The sequence below is a fragment of the Canis lupus genome, chromosome 14 (assembly GCF_048164855.1).
Source record: "Canis lupus baileyi chromosome 14, mCanLup2.hap1, whole genome shotgun sequence".
In the NCBI taxonomy this organism is placed as follows: Eukaryota; Metazoa; Chordata; class Mammalia; order Carnivora; family Canidae; genus Canis; species Canis lupus.
This window is the reverse complement of record NC_132851.1, coordinates 17,975,871-17,999,670: the sequence shown is the minus strand read 5'-3', so window position 1 is coordinate 17,999,670 and position 23,800 is coordinate 17,975,871. Positions and strand designations below refer to the sequence as shown.

At 36.9% G+C, this 23,800-nt stretch overlaps 1 protein-coding gene across 1 annotated transcript in view; it reads left to right on the top strand.

Moving 5' to 3' along the window:
• The window catches only part of EIF3H (eukaryotic translation initiation factor 3 subunit H), a 95,786-nt gene extending 73,482 nt beyond the window's left edge, over positions 1-22,304 (top strand). Inside the window, exons 3-8 of the mRNA XM_072774290.1 lie at positions 7,059-7,226; positions 8,750-8,849; positions 10,031-10,180; positions 18,242-18,362; positions 20,536-20,668; positions 22,081-22,304. Coding sequence (XP_072630391.1) covers positions 7,059-7,226; positions 8,750-8,849; positions 10,031-10,180; positions 18,242-18,362; positions 20,536-20,668; positions 22,081-22,178 — 770 coding nt within the window. The 3' untranslated portion in view covers positions 22,179-22,304. The remainder of the gene's footprint in view (positions 1-7,058; positions 7,227-8,749; positions 8,850-10,030; positions 10,181-18,241; positions 18,363-20,535; positions 20,669-22,080) is intronic.
• The last annotated feature ends 1,496 nt before the right edge of the window (positions 22,305-23,800 follow it).

Below are 23,800 nucleotides of genomic sequence, written 5' to 3'. Positions count from 1 at the left end.
GAATATTTTCAGTACTTAACTTTGGGCCAGAATTAATGTAGTACCTGATATATAGCTGTAAATATAACAGAGGTATTACTTGTCCTCATGAAAGAGCCTGTAACCTAGTATGAAACATGTATTTTTCTGAATCCAGAGATTCTCCTTTGATCTTCTAACATATCATCCTTGTAATTGTAGCAAGAGGTAGCAGTGGTCAACAGGCTGCTCTTCAAGATAGAATTCTTCAAGGTGATGGGCAAGGAGATCTATAGCCTTTGTCTCATTCAGGTGAATTCACTTTGTATAAACAGATCTCAGATGACATATAGTTAACTTCTTAGTTGCTCTCTCTGTCATCCAGTTACCTGCATGTGTTTTCATGACCAAGGGCATAAATGTATATACATTTTAAATTTCATGACCTCAAAGAAATAAGATCTCTTGGTTGTGTTTCATGATTTGGTTGTACAAGATGTACATGTTATTTTCTGTAAAGAGTCCAGTTTATTTCATAAAAGACTTTTTAGAGACACATAAAGACCTCAAAAAAAAAAAACAAACCCCTCCTGATTTCCTGTTTTCAGAGCTCTTACTTGTCTTAAAAGATAGCCCCCTCCCTTCCTTATCTTCATCTTGGCATTTAGAAGAAATTATTGGTCAGAATTCATAAACACTTTAAAGAAGAAATTAAACCACCCAGGACAAATGAACTATTGAAAAATATTTCTGTAAGATTATTAAGAAAAGTAGTATTTTTCATATTCTACTCTAGATAGAGTAGAATATATATCAAGCACTTAATGTGAAAAATGAACTGTTACCAGAATCCTTAAGCATTCACAGGGGTGGCCTTAATAACAGATGTATTAATTGAAAAAAAGGATGAATATATGATACAGACTGGGTGAAGAGAATATGCAGTTATTCCATAATTCTCTTCACCCAAAGTAGACTCTTATTTAAGTTTTTTTTTCTTCAAATGCACATTCTGTTTGCTTAAATCTACATCTGCTACTAGCTTTGAACACTGCCTGAAACGTATGTGCAGCTTGGCAGAAAGTCTGATATGAAGAGGAAAGCACAGAATGGTTTGTCTTGTTAAATAATGAGGCAAAGCCTTCACAGTTCATAGCCTGTCAGTGCTCACTGGTGTCCCATGCTACTGCTGGGAAAAAAGCTTGTAATTATTTTTTTAAAAGTCCTGCTTAGGTTAGCCGTTGAGCTAAAACAGCTAGGAAGTTTTGATGTATTCCACTTCCCTGTCATGTTTGTTGAAATCATTGATTTGTTTCAGGTTGTGGGGTTTTGTTTGTTTGTTTGCTTTTAAAGCCATTTGCATCTCTAGATTGAACTTAGTAGGTTTCTTTGCTTGCAGAGAGCATTTATACTAATTCTGGTGGCTGTTCCCTTACTTGATGTATTTGTACAAGCCATTTTTGATCTAAGCCAGTTCTTAGTTACAAGGTAGTATTGCCGTAAATTTCAAATAATAACATAGAATGCAGTGTTGAGAAGTTTGATTACATATTTGTGATAACTATGGACTTGGATATTTAACAAATCTTTTTAGGTAGTTTTTAACTTAAAATCTTGCTGGTATTGCTAAATTATTTGTTGATTTAGTGGTCAAACGTGCACAAGCTGTGTTTTCTCAAAATCTAGAAATTGTATATTTCTGTTGTGTTAGTGTGTTATGCTTTATTGGCTCAAAAATAATTTACACTTTACCAGTAAGAGGAGATGAAATTCTGTGAGTGGTTGCCTGGGCTTTGGAGTCAGAGAGTCTGAAGTCAGATTGAGTCCTGCCATTTTTCAAGCTGTGGTAAGCAGTTTTTTTAAGAGGTTTTCAGTAATGGTGATTAGCTCCTTAGAGTTATTGTGAGGAATAAAGTCAAATAACATATGTAGACCACTTCGCAGGAAGTCTGACATAGTAAGTGCTCAGTAAGTGCGAGTTTCTCTCCTGGTGTTTAGCTCTGTCCTTTGCATCTAGGCTGTGTGTGTGTGTGTGTGTGTGTGTATTTTTATATAATTTTATCATTTATTTTTATTTTAAAATAATTTGTATTTATTCAATAATAGTTTTCAGTCATTAAATGAAACAGTACATCTATTAAGTTGTCTTTAATTTCTAAAATTTAAATTAGGTCACATTATCTTTTAAAAGTTCCCTAATAAGATATCTATAAAACCCTTTTTTTCCTCCCTTAGTCTGACATACATTAATCTTGAGTTTTGGACTATGTTACAGCTTTAACTTTCTGCCTTCAGCTCATCACAGCCTAGCCTACTGTGGCAATTCTTTGTTTTTTACTGAGAGATTATATTTCAGTAAGGCTCACTTAAAATAATAAAATAAAAAAGATGATTTTAAAGATGAGGGTGAAGAATTGAAGAATGTTGATTAACTATTCTACTGAGCTAAAAAGCTTCTAATTCCTTGTTCTTCTCAGTGATATTTAGGACTCAACTCTTAAAGGTTTTTTTGTTGTTTGCCAGTGTAACTCCAGATATAGCATTTAAATATAAAACAACATATTATTTTCAGTGTTTTCATATTTGGAGATAAAAACATGAGAAAGCCTAACAAATGTGGTAGATTTTTGAAAGGAATAGTTTTTGGGCAGCCTGCCTCAGTTAAGACAGTTTTAGCTCAAGGCAATTTAAAATTGACTGTTTTGCAAAGAGGATATCTGGAAAAAGTGAATGTGAATATACTGGTGCCAAACTTCGAACAGTTATTCAGTGTTGTAAACCAGGCTCTCCTTTGCTTGGGAGAGGCTTTACCAATTAAGACAATTCTAGAGGTTGAAGAGATTTATAAAACTTCAGCTCATTTTTAATATCCTTCCAAATTTTGTATATCACTTCAGTTGCATGTTAATAAGTATAGCTTTTGTATTAGTAATTTGAGTTGGCTTAATAGTAACTACCAATTTGTTTTTGAAATTTATTTGCTGTGTACTGTTTCTCCTTGGTCAGTAGGATATTTGCTTTTTAGACTAAGAATGCTTAAAAATTAAAAATTTCTTTCCTAAACTTTTCACTATACAATTCCTTCTGTTGGATATTACCATGATTTAAAAATCGTCCCCTTCCAAAAACAATTTTCCTCTTGCTCTTCATCTTTGGGAACTCCCCCAGGAATATTAATTCAGAGGCAAATATCATTGGTTGAAATTGCTGCTTGGGCTTCTTTTTGTTAAATATGAGAACTTTAGAACGAAAGTGAAAGTGTGCCTAGTCCTAGACCAACCCTCAAAGATGTCAGGAAGTGCTCCTTATTTCATTGACCTGCATTAACAATAGGGAGTTGTGGTACTTTGTATCAGGGAGCCTCATTTTTTCCTTTCTTCTCGTTTTATTTTTTTATTTTTTGCTATTATTCGCTTGAGTTCTGAGGTGTGAGGCACTTCCTAGACAGGGGTGAACCTTATCTCTGCCTAGACAAATCTTTTATGTCTTTCTCTTACAACTCCAGCCCAGTAAAGTGAGTCCAGCTGGGCAGGAGAAAGCTAATATGGCTCTATCTCCCACTCACCCAGAGCCTCTGGCTTGGGACAAGGCATTCTCACAGCCACTTCCAGAAAGCAAAAGCTTCCTCCTCTCTCCTGTTACCTTAGTATTGTAGCTGAATTGGGTCTCTTGTGTGCCTTAAGTACCCACCTCCAGTGTAACTTCTGAGAGGAACTACATAGCCATAAAAGCAGTGGCATTCACCTGGGAGATTAGAGTCTGCAATGATCCATCCTTACTTTCCTGCATAAAATTTACTGGCACATCACTATGTCACGATTTTTCCCTTGTGTCTTCCATAGGCCAGAGGAGTAAATAGGTGTTAGCTCGTGTGGCAGCTCAGATCATTTGGTGGTAGCTGCCTGGAGCATGGATTTGAGACCATTTTCATGGGATGGTCTGCTGTGCATTTCTTATCCTTACTTAGGTTTATGAGGGTTCTTTTGCAGATTGGTTTTGTGCTTTTTGAAAATTTGGGTTGGAGGAGAAAGAAAGGAAACGGTGGGTGAAGGAAGAGAAGACTTGTCTTTGTCATCATTAGAAGGGAGGACACACACTGAAAAGTCTGCAGAGAAAGCAGTTCACTTGGCTGGCTGTGAGGTTTTTCTTGTTCCTCAGTTTGTATATAGTAGAAAAGCATATCATTTCATATATATATATTTTTTAATTGAATTAAACTTACCTCTTTGAACTGTGCACTTACTAGAGGCTCATATGAATAGTCCTGGTAAGGACTGGGCCTCAGTGTACCCCAACTTTACTTTGAAGCTGCAGCTTCAAAGATGAGCCCCAATGCTTATCTTTTCACAGGTCACTGCAGTCCTTTTATTTTTTAAAGATTTATTCATTGACTTTAGAGAGAGCATGAGCAGGAGGGGCAGAGGGAGAGGGAGAGAATCTTAAGCAGACTCCCATGCTGAGTGTGAAGTCCGACATGGAACCTGACTTGGGGCTCAGTCTCATGACCCTGAGGTCATGACCTGAACTGAAACCAAAGAGTTAGATGTTCAACTAACTCTACCACCCAGGTGTCCCATCACTTGCAGTCCTTTAAGATCCTATCTTTCTGTGTGTGATGCCTCCAAGAGGCATTCTTTGTGTTTTTTAATTTTTAAAGTTGAGTTTCATGTAGAATAGGTCCAGAATATATTTTTTGTGCAATAGTGAAATTCCACTGCCTTGTAGATTTTTAGAACCAATTTATCAACTTACTTGTCTTGTTCCTACCCCTTACATTTTAATACTTATTTACCATATTTAGGTCATATGAAAACTCTTGTGACCTTAAAAATAGGTTTTTATTAGAGCCTTGCAAACTCATCTCTCTACTTGTAAATTCTCAAGAAGTGAATACACTAGAGCAGTGGTATCTCCCATAGACAAGCCTTCTATTCCTTAGTCTCTTCCTACCTGAGAGGAATACTTTATTTTCATTCTTGTCCAAGGGGTTGTAAAGTAGGTAAGATTTTGAGTGAAGAAGGAATTTGGAGGTTTGCTACTGATCATAAAGTTTATTTTACCTCCTGCATCCTGAAAATGCTATTATAAAACATTTTGTATTGAGGCTATTTGGGGACTGACTTAGTAAGATTACCAACTCTTTTTCAGAGGAATGCATTTTTAAGTATCAATGGATGCTGGAGGCTCTGCTTAGTTTGTAGTAAAATTACTACTTATAATTAGCATATTCAGTGAACACTGTGAAGTCAAAACATTTTGACTGTGATGTGCTCTCAAATCTTTCTGGAGATGGGAAGGCTGAACATCGGATAAGGAGCAATAACTGGACAGCAAGATTCCCCATAGAAAAAGAATCTAAGATCTAGTATGAGAACCTAGATCCCAAGATTCCAAGTCTTTTCTTTTTTTCCTACTGTTGTAAACTGAATCTAACTTCTGCTTATAACACACCTAAATTGTATATTGGCAGATATTTTGAAAATACTGATTTTAAAAAATCATCCTACACAACCACATTTGTACTATCAATTGCTTGGTAATCTCTCCCCATCTCTTCCCTACTCCTTTAAAATGAATAGTAAATTTAGTCTGACTCCTGTTATACTTGTGATATTGGAACTTTGTGTGCATTAAATTTGATTAAATTCCATTAGACAAAAGAGTGATTTTACTTTAAAAGAGGGAATTTTAAAGCAGAAAGAGACCATAGCAATGGTTCTATATCATATTTTTGTGGTTGGTGTGTATGAATCTGTTAAAGGGAAGGAGGTCTGTTAGGTGCTGGAGAGACAAAAATTTAAGTAAAAGGTGATTGATATACGATTATCATATTAATTTTATACCACTTCTTCTTGAGGCCATCATATTTGTATATAAAAGAAAAACTAAAAAACTCAATTCTTGAATAGTTAAAAAGTTGGCTGCCATATTTTATCATGAGAATTATAACCTTCCTTGGAATAGCAGATTTATAATTTCTTTGCCTAGTAACAAATGTTGAAAAATAAGATTGTGACATCTGAGGGAGGTTCTTTTTTACTTCATGATCCTGAATCTTGTTTGTTTTATAAAACCGTAGTGCTATAACCAAGGAATTCACAGGCATATCATTTTACTTTTGCTAAAACCTGATCGAGAGTTTTAAAAATGAAATGGTAAGATTCCGAGTTAAGCAAATATATTTATTCCACATAGCTGTACATTCATTATAATAGAAATAGCTTGGATATTATGTTGACTATAAAATTTTCTCCTGTATTACATACTTGCTACTCATTATTGGGCTTTATTGCTTCTTAAAATCTTTTACTTGTTATGGTCTCAGTTCGCACCTATTCTAGAAATATTGCTTTAAGTTAATGTTATACATTATAGTCATTAATTTGATGAAAGTGTAGCCTTTCAGCCTTTTCATTCTATACATGGTGATTAACATATAACTGATGAAAAATTAATATCTGTTACTTAACACAGAAGAACATACAAATAAAAAAAGAATTATTTTTAAAATTTAGCATATGCAGCAGGGGGCACCAGATGAAGGCAAAAATGAATTCTTATATTTTAAATCAGCTACAGCTTGTATTCTGTTCATATTTAAATAATATGGTAGTTAATTGTTTCCCTATTCATTCTCTTGATGATTTTAACCTCTCAGTTCTAAAAGCTGAGTTGAAAGAGACTTTGATAAGTATTCTCACTTTACTAATTCAAATGAATATCTTAAAAAACCAACCAGTTTAGCAAATACACAAATCTTTTTCTTAAAGATTTATTACTATTTTTAAGAGTTTTAAGAAATGAGTGAAAACTACATTTAATAAATAATTTCTTGTTTAGAACAAGGCATTAATGTGTTCTTAGTAAGTTTTCTACAGTAGGTCGTTTCATTATTGAAAAAAGGAAAGCTTCAGTGATTTGAAATGATTTGAAAGCTTAAATTCGTTTTTGTTATATGTGAACTGATTGAATTTTAAACCTGGAAACCTGTGCCCTTTAGCTAATAAATGGTTGTGTAAAAATTCATTTCAAAAAAATCTTGTTTTTACTATTTGTAGCATCATTAGTTTTTCTTTTACTCCTCTGTCCCTGTCATCTAGTCCAGTATCAGATGGAAATGATGCGCAGCCTTCGCCATGTCAACATTGATCACCTCCACGTGGGCTGGTATCAGTCCACGTACTATGGCTCGTTCGTCACCCGAGCACTCCTGGATTCTCAGTTCAGTTACCAGCATGCCATTGAAGAATCTGTCGTTCTCATTTACGGTTAGTAGGAGTTTCCTTTATTATTCTTTTCTTCCCTTAATGTTATTACTACTATTTTTGCTTTCTGTCTTTTTGCCTCTAAGAGCAGCCTGGCAGGCCTTCTCAAGTAAATACCAACCCTGTTTCTGCAGCAGCCTCAGCAGCAGCTAAGTCTAGACAGGGTTTCCTTCTTTCTGTTTATTTTTCTTGCTATCAGAGCCCTGATGTGTACATTTTGGAATGCTGGAGTAGCTGCTTCATTTTTATTCCTCCATCTCCCCTCCCTCATTTGAAGGGGCTGGTGGAACTAGACCAGATGTCTAACAAACCCCAATTGCTAGAGTGTCTGGCTCTGTACGTGACTGACCAATCATAACACAGTGTGCCAAGTTTTTTTATACCTCTGACAGCAGCGTACAAAACCTGGACTGTTTCTTAGCACAAAGATTTTTTTCTTTTCGGCCTATTTAATGGTGTTTCCTCAAGCTCTCCAGACCAGATGTTCTGTGCTGTATCAGAACTGTAGGCAATTTAACAGCTTTATAGCCTTCCCCCTCCCCAAACACTCACAGTTTGCCATATCTGGCAGACTTGCATATAGTTTCCAGCTGAGAAGTAAATGTAACGTCCTGAGTATCTGTCAGAAAAAATACTAATGAATACGATCAATCTTATGAGCTGCCCCAAAATTGTTTCAGTATGTTAACAATTGGATTACAGTAAAGAACAAGTTGTTAAAGTGTACTTATATTGGCTGGAAACATTGCATCATCAGACCTTGATGAATTTTCCACTTGTTTCAATCTATTTTGGTTTTCATTTTATCACCTATTGCTAAAAGTTTCACTGTGTTAAGTTTCAGACAACATGAATGTTAACACAGGTTTTAGGCGAATATTGGCATGCCGGAGCCGTTATCATGCAGCAAGTGCTAAGCTCCCTTACTCATGGAGTGTGTAAGCAGCTAGTTTTGACCAAATAAGTTTCTCTGAAACTAAAAAGACACTTTTGTGATAGCACTTTTTAGTCATTTTTAGAATCTCTTTTAACTAAAAAAATTGGACAATGATTACTAGGATGGATAAACTTTTGTTCACAGGGCCATTCATTTAAATTAGTCCACTGAATTACACAACTTCATGGTGTATTTTCATATTTAATATTCATTAATATTTTTCTTCTAATTATACAAGATGAATATAAGCTGGACAGAACATAGGAGATGTTTAATTTTCACCAAGATTTCTGGATCAAGCAGACGAATAGGTTTAAAAATAACTGCATTTTGAATCTTCTGTTTTTACCTTAGGGAGGAAGTTACTCTACCTATTACAAGTAGGATGATAGGGTTCCTATGTTTTTTCACTTAACTATTTGCTATATGATTTGAATCTGCTTCAGACTGAGTTCTGATCATTTATTTTGATCTTCATTTTGCAAAGATTGTACGATTAGTAATAGTGTGCCTAGAACCAGTGTCATTCAAGCAAAGCAATGGCAGTAACAAAAGTGTTAGTAATTTCTTTCTCTTTTCCTTATTTGAGATCCCATAAAAACTGCCCAAGGGTCCCTCTCGCTGAAAGCATACAGACTGACTCCTAAGCTGATGGAAGTTTGTAAAGAGAAGGATTTTTCTCCTGAAGCGTAAGTGTTTGGGGGCCTGTGAGGCATATGGTAAAGCATTGGCTGTTTTCCTCTTAAGATTGTAGTTTGCCACATTTATTGAATCCTTGGTGGTGGTGGTGTGGCAATGCTTTTGCCATGTGGACTGTAGAAGAGTTTTGCATGGCCAAGTGCCTCTTGATTTCTCCCTTTCCATGTTTAAACTGTTCTTTATGGAATGTCTCATCTGTTGTTCACACTGTGTATGAATTCAGTTGGAGGGGGAATTAAATAGCTACTGGATTTGAAGAGAGAGAATGGGATGAGTGACCAGTGGCTGCCATAGCTCTGTGTCAGGATAATTGTGAGCTATATGTCTTATGTTCTGGGTCCTATTTCATGAAGGTGGGGATGGGAAAGACATAAACATTTTAAGGTATCAGTAAGGAATGTGGCATTTTGGAAATTTTATGGGTGCTAGATATGCACAGAATTAATTGGTAAAGCTGTTTTATGATTTTTCATAATGGCATTGGAATATTTGTTAAAATTTTTTGAAAATTAGAATTCTTTCATTTTCTGTTAATTAAGGGAATTTTGGTTTCTTATTAAAGTTAGCAGCTTTGGGACAGGTTTTTGCTAGTTTTCCAATAGCTTTTTAAGAAATTAGGTTGCAAAAAATTTTAAAAGCTAACTCATGAACAACTCCTGGGTATGGTAGTTAAAACTAACTTATGAGAAACCATTTTCTTGCTGTATTCTGAACTATTGTATATAAGATATACTGTGAGTGTTCTGCTAGTTGTTAATTTCTTTAGTTTGGTAGACTTTTAAAATGGAACTTTCCAAGAACTGCAGTATTTCTCTTTTCCAGCTATTTATTTAAATGTTTTAGATAGAAGTTATATAACATAATTTCCCATGACATTTACATTTTAGTATCAATGAAATTTTGAAGATACCTGATTATAAAGAAAGACTAGTTTCTTCTGCCAAGAATCTTGTTTTTGGGGCTTTATAGCTCAAACTTGGATTGTTTTCAATGTTATTCATATCATTCAGCTTCAGCTTGACTCTGTAAAACTAGTTTCTCTCTTTTTAAAAGAGTGCTAATGAAACAGAGATCCTGGAGAGGGCCTGTAATTAGGGAAAGATGTATGAAATAGTCAATTTAACACTTACTTCTGACCACCAGACTAAAGTATTTTTAACACGCTTCACAGATTGAAAAAGGGAAATATCACCTTTGAGCACATGTTTGAAGAAGTGCCGATTGTAATTAAAAACTCACATCTGATCAACGTCCTAATGTGGGAGCTTGAGAAGAAGTCAGCTGTAGCAGATAAACATGAATTGCTCAGTCTTGCTAGCAGGTAAGTGGCCCTGTCTAATGAAAAGTCCTTTAAAAAAAAAAAAACAACAACAACACTTTCTGTGAAAATATTCTTTCACTTAGAATTTAACTCATGGACCAAGAAAAAAATTACCCAAGTACATTTTGAGGTTCTTAGGACCTGTATTACGACACGTAGTATTTGTCCAGCCCTGCTGAGAATTCAGGAAAAAGGCCAAACTGATAAACAGTGTTCGAATACTAATAATACTGTTATAAGAACCCTCTGATGCCTTTGTTGTATTATTTTTGCTTTGATACGGTAAATGCCCATGAGGGAGGGCTCTTTGGGGGAGGGGGTGCTTAGCTTTATTGTACACTGTCCTTAGAGGATTATGGTATTATGTCTGGATGTTCAATAATGCTGAGGAAAACTGTGAAAAATGCAAATGCTTCTTTGTTTTACTGGTAGCACTTGCCCTTGTTCAGATGCAGACTCTTAGTGAATTTCCAATGTGGCTTTTCAACTAAAATTAGAATTTTCCGAATCTGACCCTGGCTTTTGGTATCTTAGATGGGGGTGACATAACTTCCTCCATTGTGACTGGTTTAGCTATCTAGTTGCTAGATATTATTTATTGTATTGGTAAAGTGCTGACTGATGTGTTCCAAATAGATTATTTCCTTTATGGAATTAATGTTTCTTTTCTATCATTTATTGCTCTTAACAGAAATATAAGCAGAATCATCTATAGGTAGCTCCTATGAAATCCCCTGTAAGCTTGATCTTGGTGATTGTTTTGTGGTGGGAGTATGCTAGCAGCAGACCTGTAGAATGAAATTAAATAGAGTAGTAGGTAGTCAGTATGCATTTGTTGAATGACTGGAAGAAACAAGGTATGTTTTCTTAAGCAACCACTTTGGAATAGAAGCACAGTTGTTTATCAAGTTTCTCTTATCCCAGATAGAAGCTTATACAAAAGAATCTACAGACTTTGTACTTCTTTGTTATAAGACAACTAGAGTAAACCCAGGAGGACCAGAGAACCCAGTGTTGTTTTCTGTGCTCTGGGGTGGATAGGACTGTGCTTTAAGTGCCACTTTTTATTGCATGAATCCATCATAGGGGCCACTAGAAAGTCTGTACAGAGGAAGGAGACGGAAACTGCATGGTGAACGGAGTGCTAAGTAATGCAGCCAGCTTGCAAGGCTAATTTGGCACTGAAGAGTGTACTGTTGACTGCAAACATATATTCATAATAGTCCTTTAATTTGTCTCTTTTAGAAGGTCATACTTTTCTTTATTGCTTTTGCAAACACACTCAGCACACCTGTACTTAAAGCATTGCGCTAAGAACATTTCTTTAGTGTGCAAGGTTACAATTTGATGTATTAAGTATATGTAGTTATACAGTAATTTTAAATTTACTACATGAAAGCGTTTGCTTATATAATTTATGCCTTCACCTTTTCCAAGTTTATTGAGCATACAAAACAAATATAGCCTCTTTGTGCTTTAAATTACCAATGAGCTGGTCCATAATGTCTGTTTGTCCAAAATAGCATTTTTCAAAAAATTTATTTAAAACATTTTATTTATTTATTTGAGAGAGAGAGCATGAGCGGACAGAGGGAATGGGAGGGCCTGATCCCAGGACCTTGGGACCATGACCCGAGCTGAAGGCAGACACTTAATGGACTAAGCCACCCAGTTGGCCCCAAAACAGCATTTTTAATAGCCAAGAAAACGTTCCCAGTTTGCCATAGCAACTAAGATCTAGAAAAATGTTTTATTATAGTTTTTATCTTCTGTATTTTAAGTGAAATTGAAAGAGGGGCCCCTTCTTTTTCGTGTGAAATTATTTAAAAGGTAAATTTGTGTTCTTGTTGGAAGGAAAAAAATAAGGCAAGCAACCCTGGAGCAGTGCCTATACTAATCGGCTATTGTATTCATCCAAACTGACAGTACTGTTTTATAAGAATGAAATATAACCTTTGTACATCTCCGATTTTAATTCTTTGAAGATTTATTTGTTTTAGAGAGAGAGCATGCAAGCAGGGGGATGGTTTGAGGGAGAGGGTGAGAGAGAGAATCTCAAGCAGACTCCCTATTGAGTACAGAGCCTAACATGGAGCTTGATCTCACGACCCTGAGATCATGACCTCAGCCGAAATCAAGAATTGGATGCTTAACTGACTGAGCCACCCAGGCACCCTTCAAATTTTAATTTCCAACTTTAATAGCATGATGATAATCAGGCCAGTCACCATAAGATTTTTTCTGAGAAACCATATCAGAAATCATGTCCAAACAGCTCCTCAAATATTTTGCTTGGTCTTGCTTTTCACAACCCATATGTGGATTCCACTTTTTTGGTTTACTTGATAAATTTGTTTTAGGCTGTGAATAAAACATACTACATTTCCTTTCATTTAATTTTTTTTCTTTTTTAGTTTTAATTGTATTTGTTGGAAGTTCTAGCAATGGCTGTTTTCATAACAGCCTTTAAAAATTTTTAAAAATCTGCTACCCAAGTCTTCAGCTTTTCACACATGAAGAAATGATTCTGTTTTTATTTCTCCTTTAAACAAGTAAACTGAGGATGGGCATTATACATTAAGGATAAGGATAAATTGATCCTGCAACCAGAGCAGACTTCTCACTGCATGTCTTGGTTTCACATCTGTTTAAGTGAGCTGTTTTTCAGTTCTTTGTTTCCTTGACAATAAAAGAAAAGGGTATATTACTGAAACTCCTAGCAATAATTCCCTAGTTCAGTATTCTAGTTGAATTGGTACTAAAAAGATCCCCATAAAGTTGTTCTTGGTAATGGACCCGATTCCCTGTGAATGTTATCTGTGAAATAAGTATTATTTTTAATTATTTTTGTCCTTCAATATCTGTCATGCAAATTTTTGAGTGTTTCTTATTGGATATATTTCTGAAAAACATTGTAGTAATATAAATGTTAGGAAATGCTTAAAGGCCACATATCTGTGCTTGTCTTCTTTCAGTAATTGGATATATCTAACAATATATAATAATAGTACTTTATATCAAAGACATTTTTTGGTGGAGAGGGAAGGTCTATTCTAGTAGCACCTTTCTCATTGCTAAAATCAGTATAATCTGTCTCTAGGATTTAAGGTGTGGAAACAAATAATAGCTCTGTCTCTGTATCTGGCAGTAACTGTACTTTATGGTTTTCTCCAATGTCACTACCACCATCACTACCATCTCTGACCCACCACCCTAACTAATTGCGTAATGACAGCATTTCTTGCCAGCTCTCTGAGTCTCAGATCTTCTACTGGGGAAGTGAGAGTTGGTTCCCCCTTCCTTAAGGCTGTCCGATTCCCATCCATCCTGCCTTCTTGGGATCCAACTTGATTCTTCTATACTCTTTCCTCATATTTTCAGTTGCTATCTGTACTGGTTTTCTATTAGCTTTCTTGACTTGTTTTTCCCATTAAAAAAAATTGAAAATATTCAGCTCCTTAGAAAAACTGAAAGAGAATGAGCTGATGAACACACGTAAACCGTTTCCTAGATTCACCACTGATCCATCTTGCCATATTTGTACCTGCTCTTTGTCCATACACATAAGTACATGCTTTTTTTTCTGAACCATGTGACAGTGAATTGCTGACATGACTTTTAACCCCTGTTTGAACATACATCTCCCAAGAATAAGAATGTTTAAACTTAAATCTCCTTCATCTTAAAAAACAAAGTTACAAAAAGAGCACTTTTTGACCTCATGCTGTTATTATCCATTTCCTTTCATCTTTTGGTTCATAGTCACCTGTTTGTTTTTTAAGATCGATTTATTTATTGGAAAGAGAGCACAAGTAAGTATGGGGTGGGGGGTTGGAACAGAGGGAGAAGGAGAGAAAGTCTTAAGCAGACTCCTCCCCCATGCAAGGCTCCATCTCCTAACCCTGAGGTCATGACCTGAGTGGAAATCAAGAGTTGGGTGGCTAACTGAGCAGCCACTCAAGCGTCCTGTATTCACCTGTTTTTATAGTCAAACTTCTTAGTGTTCCTTTTCTTCTCTGTTGTCAGAGCTCTCACTAAAGTCACAAAGGGTGACTTTATCACTGTGTTACTACTGGGTGTTGTAGGCACTCAAACATTTAATGTGTTGATGACTCCTTCCTGAAATAACCTTTCTTTTTGGAGTCTGTGCAACTACAACTCTGGTCCTTCTCATTCTCCACAGTGAGACCTCTTTGCTCATCCCTAAATATCATTGTACCTCAGGGTCTGTCTTCCCATGTGTACATTCCTGGGGTGATTTCATCTTATTTCTGTGTCTTTTGCTACCTTTGGCCAGGGCCTCATTATTTCTAGTCCTGATTACTTTCGCAGTCTCCTAACTTCCCGCTTTTAACCTTTTCCTCTTTCATTGTAGTGATCTTGCTAAATGCAAATTGTATGATTATATTACTCCTTTGCTTAACTTTTTGACTGGTTCCCCACTGGCCTTAGAATAGAATCCAAACTTCTAGTCCCGGCGTCCAAGTCACTGTGCTGTGCCTGTTGTCTGCCTTAGTTTCACTGCTGTCTTTCTTCCCAGTCTCACCCTTCTGGGCATTTCTTCAGAGGCATTCTGATTTTCATGTCAGAGTGTCCGAACACACTGCCTTCACCCAGTAGCTGCAGTGTCCTTCCTGTTTTCCTTGTCTCCAGATCCTCTTCAAAAACTCAAAATTCGACTGTCAAATAATCTGGAAGGTCTCATCTGGTCCTACCAAACTATCTTTTCTGCTTCCATTCTGTTAGAGCAAAGACACCACTATGCTGTGTTTATCTGTTTGCATTCCTGTTTTCTCACTAGCATAGGTGGAGTTTAGCAATGTCTTACATAGCTTCAGTAGCTGGTAGAGTGACTGGCAAAGTTCATGTATACTCAGTAGTAGCTATTGAAAGAGTACATTTAGCGGACAGATTATTGTTAAATTTTAATCTTGAAGGAGTTTGGAACACAGTGTGGCTATGCATTCAGTGGACCTGGACATTTGAGTAGCTGCTTGATAGAAAAAATCATTTTAATTGCTCAGCTTGCAACATTGGCCCAGACACTTAATTAGAGGTGAGTTAAAATCAAGCTGTTAAAAAATTAGAAGGAAACAGAAACAAATACTTAATCTCATTTCCAAAGAAAAAGAAATATTTTAAAGTAAAAAAAAATGATTCACAAAATTAAAATGCAATTAAATGGAATAAGAAAAATATGAAAATTTAACTGGAAAAAAGCACTTTTTCAGAAAACTGAAACTTTTGAAAAAAGATTAAGTCATTAGGCCAAGTCACTGGGCCAAGGTTATGTAGATGCTGCCAGTCCTAGGATTTGAGGGTACATTTATTCACACACACACACACACACACACACACACACACACACACAGCCAATCCTAGGCTTAGAGGTTACATTTATTCATATGCGTGCACATGTGTGGTGTGCCCCCCACCCCCCTTTCTGTGCTCTTTCTGCTATTTAAGAAGGAGCCAAAACTTGCTAATTTTCTCCAGGTTACAGATACAGTCCGTTTAGGATTCATAATGTAACTGGATTACTTTAATTTATTCCCAACATTCCCAGTCTGTTCCTTCCTAAACCTGCCCCTTCTCTGAAATGCCATAGCCAACCATTCAGCTGCTCAAGCCAGGAAACTGGGAGTCGCTCTTAATTTCTCTCACTTCTGCCCATTTTTCCCATGCTTACTGCTACCATCCTCATCTAAGCCATCACTGTTTTCTCTGTAATACCACAATAATTCTGTGTATGTATGAGTGTGTGTGTATAGTGTTTAAAGTAGAGATAAGGGCAGCTGCGGTGGCTCAGCGGTTTAGCGCCGCCTTCAACCCAGGATGTGATCTTGGAGACCCGAGATCAAGTCCCAGTCCCACGTTGGGCTCCCTGCATGGAGCCTGCTTCTCCCTCTGCCTGTGTCCCGCCCCCCCCCCCATGTGTCTCTCATGAATAAATAAATAAAATCTTGAAAGAAAATGAGTATAAAGTAGAGATAAAATTTACATAATGTAAAATCTACCATCTTAACCATTTTAAAGAGTATAATTCTGTGATTTTTAATATATTTACAGTGTCACCCGTCCTTCCTCCACAACCTGGCAGCCACTCATTACTTTCTGTTTCTACGGATTTGCCTATTCTGAATATTTCATATAAATGGAACCATACAGCAAGAGGCCTTTTGTATCTGGCTTCTTTTACTTAGTGTAATGTTTTTAAGTTTTATTTATATATCAGGACTTCATTCTTTTTATGACGTAATAGTATTCTGTAATATGGGCATACCACAATTTATCCATTCATCTTTTGATGACATTTGTTTTTTTTCCACTTTTTGACTATTATGAATAATACAATTTTTAACATACATGTCTGGTGTCTTGTGAGCAAATGTTTTCAGTTCTCTTGGGTATATCTACCTAGAAGTGGAATTGCCGTGTCGTATGGTAACCTAACTTTTTGAGAAACCACCAAACTATTTTTCATATAGTAGTTGTACCATTGTAAATTCATTCCCACCACAGTGTATGGGTGTTCTGGGTTCTCTATATCCTTGCCCGTACTCCACAATCAACTCTTAACTAATCTCCTGGTTTCTACTCTCCAGTCTGTTCTCTGCATAGTAGCCAGAGTGGTCATTAAAAATTTAAAAAATAATTTTTAAGGATATTATTTATTCATGAGAGACACACAGAGAGAGGCAGAGACATAGGCAGAGAGAGGAGCAGGCTCCCTGTAGGGAGCCCAGTGTGGGACTCGATCCCAGGACCCCAGGATCATGACCTGAGCCAAAGACAGATGCTCAACCACTGAGCCACCCAGATGCCCCAGTCATTTAAAAGTTTATGGCAAAATCTATTGCAACCATGTACAACTCAAGGACACCATTTATGTTGAAGTTGTGGAGTCTCGTTCACGCTAACTGTGGTTGGTGTATTTTGTAGTGCATCTAATGGCTTCCCAGCTGTGCTTGTCCTTTGTAACCTGTCCCTGTGCTCCAGACATGCCAGACCTCTTCCTTTTGTCTGCCTAGTTCTTGCCCTGCTCAGGCATTCGGCACTGATGCTGTCTTCTGCCTGAAATACTTTGTTGCTTGGTTGATTCCTTCTGATCGTTTGCTTTCAGCCTGTTCTCTCCTGAAGGGAAAGAGATATGGCAACCATACCATCTGTATGTCTTTTTTCTCCTTCCCACTCCCACTCATTTGTAAGCTCAGTGAAGATAGAGACCATGAATGTCTCATTCATGATTGTTTCTCTGTTTGCTAACACTGAAGTCAGAACATAATAGGTACTTTGTCCTTGTTTGAAATGAATGAGCAAATACTATTTGTTAACTAGTTATTTTAAGAATACATATATGTAGTAGCAGGCTTTACTCTGGTAGGAGATAGTTGCAAGCAGAAATTAATGAATATGGTGTTCAGAGTACTAACCGGGAGCATCATTTTCTAAGGTGATTTTGGTAAGTGAATTGTAATAGGAATTTCTGAAGAGGAAAAGAAGTGTGAATGACTGTACTACAGATTCTAGGAAGGGCAAGAAGAAAGGAGCCTTCTTTCTTCACTTGGCTTTCCAGAATAAATGCTATTGTTGTTCTTTTAGAACCTGCTAGATAGAGAAACCATGTACCAGAAGTCTTAGTGTGTTGGCATGGTCCTTCCTTTGCATGGCTCCTCATTTAAATGCTCTGGAGCACAGTTGGGGAGAGGGTTGTGCTAAGAAAAAAGGTGCAGGAGTACTGAGCTTAAGTTAAACATGGTTGTTCAGAAAATACACATTATAACCTGCTAGATACGTTTAACAGCCCCTACCCTGATATATGTATGCTCTGACAATAAGAAACTGAGCTATATCAGATACTCTGGTGGTTACAGTTGTGGGTTCAGTATGGAAAGTTTAATAACAAGCTGACTCAGATTCTTTCCTGTCCCCTGCTTTCATGCATATGTGTGCTCTCATTCATTTGGCAAATGACAGATCAATATAATATCTCAGGAGTGTTTAGAGCAGTGGCAGAGCTATAGCTTTAAAGTATGATATGTCGGTATATTTACCTTTCAGCAATCATTTGGGGAAGAATCTACAGTTGCTGATGGACAGAGTGGATGAAATGAGCCAAGATATAGTTAAATATAACACATACATGAGGAACACGAGTAAACAACAGCAGCAGAAACATCAGGTTAGTGTTATGGGAAAATTTGACAAACACAATTCATTTCTAAGTATGGTGCTTCAAGAGTTATCTTCAAAATGATCAAAATCATATTTGATAAAGCATTGACTATTAGCTAGTAACTCTACATCATATTTAATTTATTATCATATATTATTTCTAAGTTGTACTTAAAAATACCTGTTTTAAAGAGAGCCGATGTATTAAGCTCAGATTGTGATGGCAGTGTTATGCAAATAAGAGATACATTTATTGAGAAAATCAGAGGCAAAAGAGATTCTGGAGTGTCACAGCTCATTTCTTTACTAACTATAATTGGTTTGGTAGTGGCTCATTGCAGCATAGTTAGCAATCTTCAGTTCATTTGAAAAACTGAGCAATTGTGATTAAGAGCAAGCAATTTTGATAGGAAATAATAGACCAACTGCTGTGAAATAGATAGTATAATACAGATAAAAACCCCAGAATTATCTGAATATTCTCATATGCACATATATACTGCTGTGGCCATTTAACCTTTTCTTTATTCGTGTTGCTTGACGGTCACATGATTTTCACAGTTCCTGGAATATTGTTTTTAGACTGTATTGCTCTGCAGTGTTCTTATAGCATTTGATTCATAGATAAGTTGATTCCAGAATGTTCATCTGTGAAAGCATTTGTATATGATTACTGTGTGTTCATTAAAATATATGTTAAATTAGGTATTAACTATAGTTTTCAACACAACTACAACTTAAAATGTCTCTGAGAATTTTATATTTTTAAAAATTGTTTTAATATCAATATTCATATATAGTAAAATTTGAAATACTTTGTTTCTGCTGCACTGAGGATTTAAAAGACATATGAATCTATAAAGTATATACTTTTTAACCGAAAAGAAAATGAGTGGTAAAGATGGCAATGGTAAAAAAAACTTATAAAGGATCAGGGGAAGACAAAAAAAAAAAAAAAAACCCTAGCTTAATTCCATTCTCCTGCTGATTCTTCCCATAGGTAAAGGATGCAACCTGGAGTATCAAGACACTTGATTCTGGAACCAATCTTATAGATGTTTTCCAGACTTCCAGCATGTCTTAAAATTTTGCATTTGATGTTCATTTGTACCAGCACCATTCAGTACCCTTTTTAGATTTGTCAGGCTTTTACCCTCAAACCCTGTGATAAGTTTAGAAATCTTTGCAAAAAGGAGGGTATTCTCCTTCTTAAATTTTTTACCACCTTGGTTTCTCATTACCTGACCTTCTAAGGCTGCATGTGGGATATTTTCCCTCTGCTATTGTGAGCAACCCATAAGTATTAATCTCTTGATTATAATTTTCTCAGTAAGTTTGTACATACCTTTAGATGTATGCCCACCTTCTTAGATTTCTAGGAATCTAATTTGACAGTTTTTGAAACATTATCGAAGCTAATATTCATTCTTAGCTATAGAGCTAAAAGCACAGCTGATTAGTAGAAGTATTTACTATAATAACAATAGTGATGATGTTAACAGTATCAGCATCATCAGCATTATTATTGTTTTGGTCAGTAGGGATAAAGTTGAAAAAGTTCCCCAGTGTGGTGATTGATTACTTTGTTACTACAGTTAAGATGAGTCATACTTATAATGCTGTCATTTACCCCATTTTCCTAAATGGTAAAAACACTGCCCTTCACTCACTAATCATGAGCTTCTTTGCCTTTAAGCCCTCATTTGCCACATAACCAGTTTGCTTTCTGCATGTCATTGGTTATAGACTCTTTTTTTTTTTTTTTTTAAAGATTTTATTTATTTATTCATGATAGTTACACAGAGAGAGAGAGAGAGGCAGAGACACAGGCAGAGGGAGAAGCAGGCTCCATGCACCAGGAGCCCGACGTGGGATTCGATCCCAGAGCCTCCAGGATCGCGCCCCGGGCCAAAGGCAGGCGCCAAACCGCTGCGCCACCCAGGGATCCCATGGTTATAGACTCTTAAGAGCTCAGAGTAACACAAGAGTTTCCGATAAAGAAATTTTCTTTGTTGTCATATTTATTAGCTTCTTAGAAGGAGGAGTTACCATGGATTACCATTTATAAAACTGAGCTTGGAATTCAGGGCAACGGGGTTTTTCTGATTGCATAACTGAGGAGGCTTTTTATCTCCTCGGGTAGAGAAAAATAACCAAATCATTTCTTCTCTGAATTTTAGTATCAGCAGCGTCGCCAGCAGGAGAATATGCAGCGCCAGAGTCGGGGAGAACCCCCACTGCCTGAGGAGGATCTGTCCAAACTTTTCAAACCACCTCAGCCTCCTGCCAGGATGGATTCTCTACTCATTGCAGGTATTGTTAGCCAGTGCAAACATGGCTAGTTTTCTCTTTTCCTTAGGAAGCAGAAGACAAGAAGAGATTTATAAACTGAAAAATACATCGTAAAAGCTAGTGTATTTAAAATGGTTGAATGATGAATTCGAATCTAGCACCTATAATTTCTGAAATTTAAGAATTTGTCAGTCTTTGTTATTTCTAAGGTCCTTTCAGTGCTTCTTCATTCTGTGTTTATCTAAACATTTTTGAGATGGCATTATAAACTTTCTAAAGTGGAAAGATTTTATTTGAGTCATCTTTCATAGAAACCAGCGGAAAATGTTTACGTTCCAAAGCAGAAGATCATTCAGCTCAAGCTGCTTGCTTTTCATGTTCCAGCCTAGCCCCACGTCTGCATGTGGGTGTTTGAACTGAATTGGATTTTCTGACTGCAGGAAAAGGATTTCCCTTACTTTGCCTTACATTGTAGCAACAGGAATGCAATTCTGGATGTGCTTTGGGAGTATCTACCATTTAATACTGCCTTTCAGTGGTGGAGTCTTATGTCCTATGTCAGGACTTGATTTTGCTCTTATTTATCTATAATAACCTTATTTCTGTATAAATGTTGCTAAATACTGTTTGATTCAATCAGCCGGTTGCCTGTGAGAGATTTATTAGAGTGAAAATCCTACTTAAAGAAAAGCTGATATTCCACAGTTTCTCAGTTCTGCTTATACATTTTCAGTGTGTGTAGGGGGGGTGGGGTCAGATTCCAGATTTTTAAAAACTTTCTAGAACACATATAAATTAAATTTGGGAAACCGAGGCACATTCCTTACTTAACATCCAGTTCAGGCGGAGTTGTATTATATATATAAAACACCTTGCATGAATGTTGTATCAGATTAGATAATGAGTTTTAAGACTTAAAGAGCAGTGACGGAGCCCTTTCTTCATGGGGACTCTGTTTCTGCTCTGTCTTGGATCAGAAAAGGAAACCTTAATATTTTCAGAGCACAGCCTGACAACTCCTGCACTTGTGCACATCTGGGTCAGGTGGGGCCATTTCGTTTGTAGTTCTGTGATTTCGCATCTCCTTTGTACCTGGCTGAGGAGAGTCCGTGCTGTTTTCCCACTTGTCTTAGTACAGCGTGTGTCCGATCTCCATGGTCACTGCCTTCTGAACAGCTAATGTGTATGTAACCACTGTAGTTTTTCTTCAGTCTTCACGTAACCAAGAGTGGAAGGTAGCTTCTTTTCAGAAGAACTTATGTTCTTTATTATAAAGGTGGGGACAAACAGAATTGATTCCTATAAACTCCTGATTGAAAACAAAATTTTGATGATTCTGTATTATGCTGATTTTCTTGCTTCCCTAGTGTTCTAAGTCATTTTGTAATTTGTGGAACATTATGACTTTCTTTCTCACTTTCCCCAATGCACAGGCCAGATTAACACTTACTGCCAGAACATCAAGGAGTTCACTGCCCAAAACTTGGGCAAACTCTTCATGGCCCAGGCTCTTCAGGAATACAACAACTGAGAAAAGGAAGTTTCCAGAAAAGGAGTTAACATGGACTCTTGAGATCACATTGGGGCAATCCTTGGAAGAAATACATTTGTGTATTGAAAAGTCTTTCTAGCTAATAATAAAATAAAAATAAAACAACCTTGACTGCTTGCTTATTTGATTTTACGTGTAGTATATATAGCTTGTTATTTTTGTTTTGCTTATGCTATTTATCTCCACAAGATAAAACAGATTTGACCAGAAGCTACATCAAGCTCAGAGCTAGGGGCTCCCTCACCTTTGCTGCTACATCTGAGGTGCCACATTTCAACATATAGTCCAGTGCTACTTGTCCTAACTCCTGACCCGGAGGCCCTGGCACCTACTGTGAATTCTTTACCTCATTGCTCCCAAAGTAGTGCCCCTAGAAGTCCAGGCTTTGTGAGCTTGCCCAGGCAGCCCTCATCCTCAGGCCTAGAATTGCTTGGCATGCTTCTCATTGCTCCACTTTTTCACTTCCATAGGTAGTGGTCAACCAGTCCCCATGTTGATAGGTCATTAATCAGGCACGATAATTTTTTTAAAAGTTTCATCCAAAAAAACATATTTTGTATGAAAATGAAATACATTCTGTGTATATATATTTTATTTAGAACTTGTTTATCTTTTCTATACGATGAAACATGCTGACAGCATATTTTCTAAGTGGGGAGAGAAGAATTGGAAAAACAGTACTACTTTGAGGGAGGGGGAACCTTTTAACTTAATATTTGAGAGATCATCAAGGGGGCACCTGAGTGGCTCAGTTGATTAACCATCTGCCTTTGGCCCAGGTCATGATCCTAGGGTCCTGGGATCCAGCCCTGCATTGGGCTCCCTGCTCACAGGGGAGTCCCCTTCTCCCTCTGCATCTTCCCCTGCTCGTATTCTTTCTTTATCGTTGGCTCTCTCACTCTCTCACTTTCAAATAAAATCTTGTTAAAAATAAAAAATCCTGCTATTTTAACACCAAAGTAAGTGAGATCTACAGTTGGTGGAAGTGTGTCTGTGAGGCTCTTATTTAGTGATTCTCACCTTGAAGATATGGCCCATAGGAAGACAAAGAATGGGTAAAGGATAAGAAGAGTTGAGAAACCCTTCCCCCCCCCCCATATTGTTTTGGAGGTACCCCTGGGGCTCCAGAATCAAACAGTTGGATTGAAACCTGACTCTTTTCCTCTAAGGTGTCCTTAAACTAGTTGCTTAGTCTCCCTGTGCCTCATTTTCCTCATCCAAATTAGATGAGAAAAGGAGACAAGTATATTACCCTATAGGGTGGGTGTGAGTGTTAAGTTTATTGAAGGGCAGCCTGGGTGGCTCAGCGGTTTAACGCTTGCCTTCAGCCGAGGTCATGATCCTGGAGACCTGGGATTGAGTCCTGCGTCGTGCTCTCTGCATGGAGCCTGCTTTTCCCTCTGCCTGTGTCTTTGCCTCTCTCTCTCTCTGCGTCTCATAAATAAAATTAAAAAAAAAAAAAAAGTTTACTGAAGATTGGGGTAAAGCACCTAGAACAGTGGTTGTTATGTCACAGATGCCATAGAGTTTATGTTGAGAGTTAAATTCTTGGGATATTGGATTGTTAGCAGGGTTTTGCTTTTAAAAGGTCATGGCCTTTG